The following is a 13360-nucleotide window of genomic DNA, read 5'->3' on the forward strand; positions in this document are numbered from 1 at the left end:
CTCACTCAGTTTTATCTTGTACTTTTGGTAAGATCTTCTAGGTAAGTAATTGAAATGTATTATAAAGTATAATTATAGTAATGTGTGAAGGGATGTTTTGATGTTAACTACATCGTTGAAATGTTTCCAGCTTACAAAGAATAAGTTGAGTTAATAAAATTAAACAATTGTTTTCTACTTGGAAATAGTAACTCGCTCATAAAGAAAAAGGTGAAACTTTGGACCTTATACTTGCTGCCTTTTAGAACTGTAAGTATAAGCCTATTAAGGAAAAAAAAACAGAATCTTCTTAGAGGGAACTACTTTCAGTGTATGTACATCTGTTACAATGTAAAGAGCCGATTCAACGTTTTCAACCCAACGCCCATCCTATACAAATAACTATATGCTCAACTGAAGTGATTCAGAATAAATTAATGGAATTCGGAACTTATATACGTAAAGGACGTTTTATGTTTTACACAAATAAACTGTTAAAACTCAGCCTTTTTCTCTTTCAGGTACCCCTGTATGCTGGCTTGGCGTATGACGCCGTTTTGATCTACGCTAAAGCACTGACAGAAGCTCTAGCTAATAACTCTGCTGAGAACAGAGGAACAGACATTATAAATTATATACGAGGCCACGTGTATCACAGTAAGTTCACTTGCCTGACAATCTATTAACATGTTGATAAAGTAGGTCTTTATTATCTCGATCATGTGCCCAAATTTGACTGCACGGTAAAAAGTAGTGTTCCAATTTGTACTAATGATTTAGTATTTAGGTCATTCTAAAACGTTATCTCTTTGCTAACTCTGGACTAAAACCACATAAACTTGCGTTCGAACAGCCAATTACAGACATTATATAGAGGATTGAATACGTTATATTAAGACATTTTTCCATTTTCTTATATATAAAACTTCAGGCCTCAGATGTTTAGAAGTAGTAAAATACCTTGTTGTGTTTTGTTTCGTTTTTCTATAAAAACATGGAATATATTTGAAAATAATCTGCGTATTTTAAATATAACTTGTATTACATTGAAGTATTTCAATACAAAAACAACAACTAACCAGAAAGCTACTTATTATTCAAAATTCTCAAACGTGAAACCTTCGTGCAAAGCAATGGTTGACGAGAACTGCTATGCAGGTTGAGTACATTATATTAAATCGATTCTGGAATCTCACCAAATCGTTACAGTCCATGTCGCCACGTTAGACCATGCTATATCTGGGGACCGAGCATTTTAACAATAGCCTTGCAGCGTAATTTCCATTACAAAAGGTTCAGTAGTAGAATTGTCATGTTCAAAACACACCACTCCTCGTCTGTCATATATCCTTCATAAAAACGATAAATTTTCGGTGGCAATCTACAAAACGCCAAACAGTGTCAAAGTGTAGTTCTGATACATGTCGTTCCACCACGACTTTATATTAGCTATGGTTGTCACGTGACTTCCTGATTTGCCTACTTTTATCTATTAAATCACCCTTCCAGATCAAAGGCAAGTTTGACGGCTAATAACGCTAATACTCGGGTTTCAGTACTCGCGGTGGGTAGAGTACAGGCAGCCCATTGTGTAGCTTTGCGCATTTCAACAAACACATCTTTTAATTTTAATAACAATAATAATACACAAATAAAAACAGAGAAAAATACATTTTATAATCTATGAAATGTTTTAATCACAATAAAGCAAAATTTAAACCATCCTGTGACTCCTTCATTTTAAGCTCTTTGAATTGTGTTCTGTAAAACGTATTACAACTTGTAAACAGACTCAGAATTATTTGAAACTGAATTGAACACTACACATATTATTTTAAAAAATAATTTACGAAGCAAGTATGTATCTTCTGAACTTTCAAAGATTCTTTAGTTACTGAAAATTTGCATTGATGTTGCATCACGACAAAAATGTGCATCAATTCCTTTTCGTAACATATCAATGTTATGCTCCAAGTCTAACTAGGAAATTCTTTTGAATTATTTTTCTAAAACGCTCTACAAACTCTTATGTTATATTTTATTATCACCCTTCGTTCTTCTTAAACAAAATATTTTATATAAGAATCTATTTCTAAACGTAGCTTCTATTACACTCGTTTCCTTCTTGATTCAAAAAACAAAGACATACAAATAGAGCTTCTGGAAAGAGTAACTTCATGTAAAAAGTAGGGCAGTGATTATTTGATCTTTGGAGTTACTGATAAGTAACCTACTATCGCGAAGAACGATTTTTTAAAGTCAAGAAGTGAATAGTTTCCATGTGAGACATATCTATCACTCTGCTACGATTTTAGTAGGCGTGTGCTTTAAATAATTGGTCATCCAAGGTGTAAGCTAGGGTTTATTCTGTATTTTGGTCAGAAAGCAGATTTCTTGGAAAAACATATGCAAGAAAAATGTAAATTATTAAGTTAGCTGGAAACTGTTAATTGTTAGAAATGATTTTCAGTTATTTAAAAGTGAAGATGCTGAAGTAAGAACTTCCTGAAGATTATCTAGCACTGCAACATCAACTTTATTGTGTAAATATGCTCTTTATTCATTACATTTATCTTTTTGTTTTTGAAATAGAATAATTGTTCGCTTGTTCGTTTTTGAATTTCGCGAAAAGCTACTCGAGGGCTATCTATGCTAGCCGTCCCTAATTCAGCAGTGATAGATTACAGCTAACTCTTGGGTTACTCTTTTACCAACGAATAGTGGGACTGACCGTCATATTATAACGCCCTTGCGGCTGAAAGGGCGAGCATATTCGGTGACGGGGATTCGAACCTGTCATCACCAGATTGCGGGTTGAGAGCCCTAACCACCAGGCAAAATATAATAACTTTATAATGGTTTTTGTGTTTGAAACAGTTGACTGGAGGGTGAACTTCTCTGAATTTTTTGAATTTAAAGTTATCAAGAAGACTGTAATAATAGTACACTTGTTTTTCATGATTTCAGACAAATTTAAAACAAGAAATCTAATATCATTCAAAATAGTCATCTAAATTTCAAATAACCTAAATTAAAAAATATATTATCTAAAATCAAATGCAAAGTACGAAGTAATCGTATTAATAAAAACAAAACTTAATCTGGAGGTCTTATCAAAAGTTCATAAAAGCCTTCAAGTAAGAATTACAAAATCTACAAACTAATAAACCTAACAAATAGTTTACAGTGAAGTAATAAGCTAAAAAATATTATCAATAGTTAGTGTAATTAAAATACGGGGTATATGATTCACGAATAAATCTAGCATATGAAGTAAGTTAAAATAAAAGCAATAGCAACCGAATGATAACATACCGTACAAAAAGTAATATAATATAAAGACTAAAATTATTCTGATTATCAAATATATGAATCAGAGATAAGCTATTTCACCTTAACAATAAATTTAGGTATCAAAGAAATATGTTATTATTATTCATTTAAGGCATCCACGGGTTCAGTGTCAGGATCGATGAGAATGGCGACGCAGAAGGAAACTTTGCTGTTCTATCTCTACTTGATAATCCAAATTCTTCATGCGAGGAAACTAAGACAATGCAACCAGTTGGCAGATTCACCTATCAGGAAGCGCAAGGACTTCCGGTATTTAAAGGAAATAGAAGTTTTTATATATTTTTTGATAAGACCGAAGTCTGCAAAAAAATATATATATGTAAAGCAGCTGTTAGCAATTAATTATTTTAAACATTTTAATAAATCATTGTTTAACGTGTAATATGTTTTCAAATTTGCCATAGATTCAAAACAATAACAAATAATACACAAAGTGTGAAAATTAAAGTACTTTCTACCTTTTGAAAGTTGGTAATGGAAAACTTACATAAATTTATATTGATCTTATCCAATTATTTACATTTAAGCTGCTGCTTTTAGAGAGACAGATTGATTGGATAGCCGGAGCACCACCTGCAGGAGAACCAAAGTGTGGTTTCAATGGCGAACTATGTGAACAAGGTGGGTGCTTGTTTACAGTATAACAAATATTAAACATTTCAAATAATAGATGCGTATGTATAACAAATAGGTTTAAGATAATATTTATGTGCTATTGGTTATAAATATATATATCACTTGGTGAGTAGAGTACAGATAGTCCATTATGCAGTTTTACTCCTTCATAAAAACAATCTAAATATCATTTGCAAACATCTAGTTAAAAGACAATAAGCTAAACTCGTGAATATTGAATCAGTGTCTTATCCGTCTATACTTGACTAAATGTTTGTCTATTTCAGATTGGAAAATGATCCTTATTGGGCTAGTGACAGCTGCTCTGGTTGTTATTGCTGGAATATTCAGTATTAGGTAAGTTCAGAGAAACATTTGGATTAAGTTCTTGGTATGAACGCATCTTACTCAAGAGCAACAGTAAACGATGTCATAAATGTTTTCTTTAGATTTTGTTTTCTAAATCAAATGAAATATAGTTATTTCGCTCATTAGCTAACATAGAATAAATCCTAATGAAAGTTGTGTTTGTATTAGCTTTCATGCATGAACTGACATTGCGTATTTCCTACCAAAATATATTACCTGGAACTTACAATAAGCTATATCATACTCTGATGATATGATTGTCGGGTATACGGATGTTCAGATAACTTTTAAAATATCTTCTCAATTCTCAAACAACGCAAACGTGTAAACAGATTCAAGAACAAACGTTTTTATCACTGCGTGATTAGGTCATTCTCTTTCTTTTGGCTTGTGTAAGCAGTCACGATACTTTTTGAGGACTAAATGGTACTTTATTTAGTAAACACTTTAATGATTATAAATACTATTTTAATTTATTGAAATTTACTCGTCTCCTAGACATTACAGATACGAACAAAAGATGGCGCGGATGTTGTGGAAAGTGGATATTAAAGATCTAATCCTGCTCAGGACCAGCTCAGACCTCACTCTCCAAAACTCACGCAACCAGATTAGTGTAAGACGACCTGAGTTGTCAGCCACTCTTCTTTCTTCTTGTTATTATTATTGTTTTTCTTTGTCTTTTCGATTCTACAATATGTCAAGAGAAAACAAAACAATAAAAAACAAAGTAACATCAACACCACAAGTTTCTATTTAATATTCACAGCTTTGTAAGAATATTCTAAAGGTTTATATTATTTTGGTAATAATTACGTACAAATGTTTTACATATAATGTAATCCTTGAAAGTTTGTATTGAGACGAATAATTTCAGCTAATTAGTGGAGCAAATTGAAACAATCAAGCTGTTTATGGTTGATTTGCTTTAAGCACAAAGTTATCCAGGGTTTTTGCGTTATAAGCTTTCAAGCTTACCGCTGAGTCAACAGGGGACCCATGGCTTATTGTATAATTAAAATCTCGGATGAACGTAAAGAATGTTCTTTGCTTGTTATCATCAAATTTATATCTGGATATTTTCATGAATGTGTGTCTATAACTATTTGATATTTGTTTTTGAAGTCTAAATCTCGTGATGATATGTCGGAACTTGAATGTCTCTAAAATTTCTGTCAAATTTTTATTTGCTAGCTGTTTGTTGTTATTTTTAACGCAAAGCTATACAATGAGCTATATGCGCTTTGACCATCATAGGATATCGAACAACCGGATTTTAGCATGGTATTTGTTAAAGTTCTAAAATGACAGGTCAAAGGTTCGACCCTGTAATATACCACTGAATACTTTCCCTACTCTCAACTCTGGGTGCGTTATAAATATGGCGATCAATTCCACTAAGAATAGCGTGTAAGTGAACGGTGCTGCTAATTGATTCCCCCATCCCCTCCTTCTCTAGTCAGCAGTTCTAAATTAAGGGGATAGCTGGGTCGGAACCTTACGGTTTCTTCTAGTGTAGGAAAGACATTATACAAATACAGTAGTAAATTAACAAACAACAATCTATAAGCACCATGATATTTAATAACGAAAACATACTACATCATTCGACAATACCTTGGGTTGAGAAAACATACTACATCATTCGACAATACCTTGGGTTGTGAAAATATACTACATCATTCGACAATACCTTGGGTTGTGAAGACATACTACATCATTCGACAATACCTTGGGTTGTCTGCTTAAGGTATTATCGAATCGTTGTTCGTTAATTTACTACTTTAGGTCTCTGATCTTGCCTTTTAGCTCATGCCGTACAGGTTTAAATGCAAAATACTACAAATAAACTACAAAAAATTTAACAGCGAGTGTGAATAACTCTGTTTATTACCACAAATCTACTTGTATTCCAAGTGTTTGCAGAATAGAAATAATGAAAACTATAACATTGCAAAGAGAAAGAGGCAGTTTGTTATACAGGATAACCGACGAAAAGTACAAGTTTCTGTTGTCAAATATTTAAATTAAATTAAAAATTGTTTGCATTATAGATCCAGTAAATATAAAGACTCGTAAGAGTTATTAGTTATTATAAGGCGATGAACCAAAACAACTGCGCTGAACCAATAATTCGATATGTCGACATCAACCAAGAAAAATCAAGACAGAACCCCCCCCCCCCTCACACACAAAAACAACATTAGCTTTCTATACTTCCTCTCTCTTGAACAAGGACGATCCAGCTACCATAAGTATCTGGTCTTTCTCATTCGAGTTATCCTTTGTTATTCGTACGTAATTCGAAAGGGAAATAAAACGTACATCAATTTATCTAGATTTTTTTTCATTAAGTGCTAACTTACTGTTTTTAACAAAAAAACACATCAATAACTTTTCTTTGCTATATAGATTTTTAGCAGTTTCTGTCGGATTAAATGCTTATGTGTTTAGATTTTATGTTTTTAATCTCTTGAGCTCAACAAAAGGAATAAGCAACTTATTTTATAAAAAAGATAAGAAAAAAAACTTAAACTATTACTTACCCCAAACTTGCAAATACCGTTTACAATTTATCTTGATGTCATATAGCAATGGTTTATCGAACTTATGCATGTCTAAAGATTAAAGATTGTCAAATTTCGCGTATCTTTCCAAAGACAGTGCTGGCATTTTTAAGCTACTACATTTATGCACGGAAGCACTAACAGTGACACTGGTGTAGGTTTAACAGCGTATACATTATAGTAAAAAGAAAATGAGTGTAAAACACTGAACAAGGAAAAGAGTCAACACCTAAGAGACACTTCTCTTAACAAGTATTCACAACTGCTTGTTTTATAATTTATATATTTTTTTATATTTAAAGTATATGATTGTACAGTATTCGCGCATGTTAATAATTTTTAGCAAAAACATAACAGCAAAAACAAAAATGCCATCCAAAAAAGCATGTATAGAGAAGGAAATAACTTAATGTAAAATGCCTAAACATATGTTTTATAAATTTGTCGTTTCGTCTGGATCTGGATCGGAACTTAGGTCGCATTTGTACAATCTGGGAGGGTCAGGTTCAATCTAGACCTCTTCCTTCCTCCTTAATTATTATTATTTCAAATACTACAGGATAAATTCACGAGAATTAGCGCCCAAAAATTATTATTTTTTGTTTCACTATTCCTATTACCCTCTTCAGGGACATGTCCAGGAATTTCAAACTTACAGCATTTCGTGCTATTACAGTTTGTTGGCAACGTCACTTTTCACTAGATCACACTACCAGAGGCACATGTAACATAAATATCTTAATAATACACTTGTAATACATTGATCTAGTTGATATTGGAAAAGCTGGATAAGGGCTACTGGTTTGGATATGTATTTTATTGGATTTGCGAGTAGAGTGTTCATGATTATATGAATTACTTGTGGGATTATGGGTGTAAAGTGTTGCTTGGCGATATTGATGAGAAGAGTGAGACTGACTGATTGATTGTAATGATTTTGATATTCTCTGATGAAATCTATAAATGTGTTTTTAACTGCTTCTATTATTGGGTTATTTTCTGTATTTGTGGGTAATGTTTCTAATGGTTTTGATATGTCTACGTTCGGGATATTAATTGGTTGAACATTTTCTTGAGTTGTATTTGTGTTTGGTTGGTGTACAGTAGCTCTCATGGACTGTGCCTGTATCTGTTTTGTTGGCTTGGGTGTTTCTTAACCATGTGAGTGTGTACGTGTTGCTATCGCATACGATGGTGATGGTGTAAGCTGCGTATATGTAATCATGGGTTGTGATGTTGGTGTCGATACCAATGGTGTTTTTCTGGTTGATTTTTTGCGTTTATTTTCACGTATTTTGTATTTGTTTCAGTGGGTTTCAAATTACTGTGTATGTTATAAACTCTTATTTTGATTTTCTTAGGACATCCTTTATAATTTGCTGTCTGTTGTTGTTTTAAGTTACAAAAGTTTTTGATGTTGTTTAGGGCAGTCAGAAGTATGTTGATCTCCACCACAGCCCACACATCGTGGGAGCGTTTACACGCTGCCACGACATGCCCGTAAAATTGACATCTCTAACACTGGGTTACAACTACGGCAGGTGTTTTTAACTCTTTTGCCTGAAATCTCTGATACCATTAGATATTATACTCTCGATATCCTGTGATTCGTGTCTGTAAGTTTTATAATTTTTGTTGGCTTTTGTGTTTTATTTGAAATTATGCGTTTTGTTTTTGTATGTGAAATGTTTCACGTAGTGCGTAGATTGTTTTGTTTTGAATTACGCGCAATGCTACTCGAGGGCTAACTGCGCTAGCCGTCTCTAATTTAATAGTGACAGGGTAGAGGGAAAGCAGCTAGTCAACGCCATCCACACCCAACTCTTGAGCTATTATTTTACGTACGTTCGTTCAGCGGTAAGTTTGAAACTTATAACTCAAAAAATTGGATTCGATTGGTTTCGTAGATAGCCCATGGCGTAGTTTTGTACTTAAGCTCAGAATAAAAAAAACTAATTTTAACAGAAACAGTTATTACAAATTTACATATTTCAATTACCTATTGAAATAAAAAATTCGAATAATTTCAGAAATTATCAAATTTTGTTCTTACATACGTTAGTCTTCGATTTAGAAATGATTATGAAACTTTCTTGGGTAATTTTGACACCAGTCTTGAGGTTTTGCCATCAGTTCCTTTTTTATACCTTAACTAGTCGAATTATAAATAGGCAATATTTTTAAAGAAATTTTGGCCCCCAGTGACACAGCGGTATGTCTGCGGACTTACAACGCTACAGTCCAGGTTTCGATACCCATGATGGACAGAGTACAGATAGCCCTTTGTATAGCTTTGTGCTTAATTACAAACAAAAGAAATTTTAGCGTATCCGGCAGCAGCACGTGACTTTATCAATCACAACAACTTGTTATAAATATACTTTCTCGATGTATAATGAAAAAATAAAATGGAAGTAAATTGCTCCGATCGCTGTTCAAACGGAATAGGAAACCAGTAATACAGTGGCCTGGTTTGTAAGTCAATGGCAATAAGAAATAAATAGGCTGCTGTCCATGTAAAAAAACGATATTAAACCAATTTTTCAAACTCTACTAATATGCTTTGTTTAGATAATAGTTTCTCAGTAATTACTGTATTTAGAAAGTATTTATTTTTATTCGAAAGTGTAGTAGCTTCGCGTGCGATTTCGATAAGGTTGTTAGGACATAAAAAGTTTCAAAGTCACCCATTTTTAATATATTATGCGATGCTGAAAAACTTCAAACCTTTTATGTCAATTTCAGATGCAAGTGTATGACGTCAGCAGGTTAGGAAACTTAGTGGACTCCGGAGGAGAGAACTCCTTTTCCCAACGTCTAGATTCTAGAGTTGGTTTCTACAAAGGCAACGTTGTCTTCATCAAATACATAATCAAACGTAGCGTCGATCTTACACGGAGTCTCTGTAAGGAGCTTATTAACGTGAGTCTGTTTCATTCAACACGACCCATGCTTGTACGTGTTTACATTTAACTATTTTTGTTTCTGGTTTTTCATTATAAAGATAGATAAGTAAATAATTTTTAAAGTATGAAAAGGGTATTGTAAAGATTTCAACTTTAAAGTTTGTCTATAGAAGGTAGTAACTTTAATTCATCTTTCAGATTCGTGAAATGAGACATGAAAATATTAACCCAGTAATTGGCGCATGCGTAGACCCTCCAAACGTTTGTGTCTTAACTTTGTTCTGTGCAAGAGGCAGCCTGGAGGTGAGAACAATAATAGTAATAATAATAATGATAACAGCCTGTCTTACAACGACAGAATTATTGTGTGTCTATTATACAAATTCTATGTTTATAAGAAATGTTTGAATTGTTAGTAATAATGAGGTTCCTAATAATTGGTATTGTCCATTTGTATTGTGTGCTATCGTTTTGTTTTACTAAAATAGTTATAGGTAAAAAAAATAAAATACATCAATCCTGTTGAGGTAAAACAATGTTTTTAAAAACAGTCGTTTCATGTCTGATGCATCTGGTTAACTTGTTGGCAGTATTAATAATCAACGTATTTTTAATTTTTTACTACACTTTCATTGTAAAAAATACTAATGAAAAGATTAATATCAGAGAATAGAATAAAGTTAGGTTTATGAACAAATATTGTGTTCCCCCTATGATGACTATCACCAGTTCAATTTACCGTTATTAAGCAAGAGCATGGAAACTATGAAAATAAAGCCTGTATTTTCAAATATGTAGAATATTGTGACTTTTAAGTTACAAAATTTTTCAATATAGTCCATATTTTCACTTGTATAAATAATTGTGTTTAGAAAAAAATGCAATGAGTAATAATTAGGGAACAGCTTATCAATAAGGTACAAAGGCAATTTTAATTGCAAGCTAAGCTGTTATTATCGTAGTCCCAGAAGTAAAATAAATAAAATGGATGACTTAAGCACTGGTCGGAAGAGAAGATTGTAATATGATGGGAATAACTGAAACCTGGCTTAATGTAGAAAATTTTGATGACTGAAATAGTTTGAAATATAAGGTTATAGGTTGTTTAATAGGGATTGAGTACTAAGGAAGGGGAAGGTATGGCTTTACATGTAAAATGTGAGTTACAGCTTGTTGAAGTTGAGGATATCACAGCTAATAACAATCATTTGTTTGTTTGTTTTTAGAGCAAAACCACATTGGGCTATTTACTAAGTCCACCGCGGGGAATCGAACCCCGGATTTAAGCGTTGTGAGTACGTAGACTTACCGCTATCCTACCAGGGGCCAATAACAATGAAATTGATTATTGAATCTATTTGGGTTTCTATTAGTGGTTATAAGGGGAGAAGGCTTTTAGTTGGAATTTTTTACAAACCACCAGATGAAATTGGTGAAATAAATGAGAAACTCTACAGTGAGATAAAGAATTTAACTGTTAATGAGGATATAATTAAGGAAGATTTAATTTAATTTTGGGCATATAGATTGTGAAATTTTAGAGTTAAATCATGAGAGAGACAGGTTTTTAGAAACTGTTCAGGATGGTTTTCGTCAACAATTGGTCAGGGAACCAACTAGGAACAATGCTATTTTAGATTTCTTGTTAACTTCTAATAAAGAAATGGTTGATAGGATGAAGACTGGGAAGCATCTAGGTGTAAGTGATCAATGCTCAATTAGATTTGAAGTTTTGCTGCCTATGGAGATAATGAGAGTTTGGTTCCAAATTTCAAAGAGATCAGACAAGAATTATCTGCGGTAAATTGGGAACGTAATTAGTTGCAGATACTGATCAAATGTGGAAAATGTTAAAATAAATTCTTAACTATTCAAGATAGGATTGTTCCTTATAGACAATAAAGACTGAATGCAGATGAAAAACCAGGTTGGCTCACAAAGGGTATAAAGGATAAATTTAAAGAAAATCATTATAAATATAAGAAGTTTAAATAGACTGCAATGGTGGGAGATTTGGATCATTATAGAAGATCAAGAGAGTTGATCAAACCGAACATTAGGAAATCAAAACATATACGATAAAACGCTGGCTAAGTATGTAAAGATTAATAGTAAGGATTTCTTCAAATACAATAAGGGTAAGGTGAATGGTAGGATGGGAGTAAGACCTTTGAGGGAAAGTATAGGAAAGCCAGTATCTGATGATTACTGGATGGCTTGATTATTAAATTCTAGCTTTTTCTTCAGTTTTTCCTAATGGATATTTAAGCTATATTCCTCAATCTGAACAGCTGCTAGATGGAAAAAAGGTGGAATAAGATGATCACATTAACCCTGAGCTCGTTAAGAAAAAATTGGAAAGTTTAAAGAATGATAGGCTCCTGGGCCAGATTATATTTAACCACAGCTTTTTTTTTAAGAAGTTAAATATTGGATATGTGGGCCACTTGCTACTATTTTATAAGTCCTTGAATAGAGGGAAGGTGCCAGAAGATTGGAAGTTTGCTAATGTTACTCTTCTTTTCAAGTGAGGTGATAAAAATTGTTCCAGTAATTATAGGCCTATTTTGAAATTCTAATAAAAATAATTGCAAAGTTAGTTAACAAAGTTTAAAATTTTGTTTGATAGTCAGCATTGTTTCACTAGGGGAAAATTTTGCCTTACTAATCTTTTACATTCTTTGAAGAGATTACTGCTTACATAGATTAGGGTACGAGCCTGGATGTGGTGTATCTTGTTTTCCAGAAAGCATTTGACAAGGTTTCGCACAACCACATTCGCGTTCTATCTTATCAATACCCGTTTTATCTGTTAATTTTATTTTATCTTTGGTATTCCCTATCATGTATCACGGGTATTTACAAGACAGAATGTGAATATGGTGGTATTTATATTGGTCAAACTAAAAGAAATTTAAAGTACAGATTGCAAGAACCTAAAGGTTATATAAGAAATAATAAAATAGAAACCTCAGCTGCAGCTGAACATGTAAAAACTAACCAACATGCAATATTATGGGAAAAACTTTAATTTTGGCTCAATTCTCGTAGTATTATAGCATTAAATATTAGAGAAACATTAGAAATAATAAAAAAAGAGAAGAATTATATAGAAACGAAAGACCAGCAAGTCTATATGTTGATATATGGCGAGATATATAATAATGATTATAAAAAATAAAAATAAACAAAAAGTAGACCAAGGAAATATATAAATAATAGTGAAGCAGTGTAACAAGGAGTAAAAGTATGTCTTGTAAGAAACTTCTGAAACTACTACTTGTAGAGATTTATTTTAAAGTGGAAGCCGTACGGCTTCAATAAAGTTTTAATTGTGTAAACAGTAAATGTTGTTTTTAATATTTATTATAATCTAAAGTAAGTTGAGACTAGAAAGCTATATAGGATAAGGCGAAAAACGAATGACGAGGTTGTAACTTGAGCCATTTTTCTAGCTTTTAGATTGTATTGTTTTTCTCTGTTTTTTTCAAATTGTTTGGGTTTGGTTTGAATTTCGCACAAAGCTACACGAGGGCTATCTGCGCTAGCCGTCCCTAATTTAGCAGTGTA

General features: G+C 32.6%; 1 protein-coding gene across 1 annotated transcript in view; it reads left to right on the forward strand.

The window, feature by feature from the left end:
• The window catches only part of LOC106466571 (guanylate cyclase 32E-like), a 63125-nt gene that overhangs the window by 31670 nt on the left and 18095 nt on the right, over nt 1-13360 (forward strand). The window contains exons 5-11 of the mRNA XM_022394604.1: nt 501-636; nt 3425-3582; nt 3861-3954; nt 4236-4305; nt 4816-4973; nt 9667-9806; nt 9989-10093. Coding sequence (XP_022250312.1) covers nt 501-636; nt 3425-3582; nt 3861-3954; nt 4236-4305; nt 4816-4973; nt 9667-9806; nt 9989-10093 — 861 coding nt within the window. The remainder of the gene's footprint in view (nt 1-500; nt 637-3424; nt 3583-3860; nt 3955-4235; nt 4306-4815; nt 4974-9666; nt 9807-9988; nt 10094-13360) is intronic.

This window comes from Limulus polyphemus, unplaced genomic scaffold, assembly GCF_000517525.1.
Source record: "Limulus polyphemus unplaced genomic scaffold, Limulus_polyphemus-2.1.2 Scaffold2306, whole genome shotgun sequence".
Taxonomy (NCBI): Eukaryota; Metazoa; Arthropoda; class Merostomata; order Xiphosura; family Limulidae; genus Limulus; species Limulus polyphemus.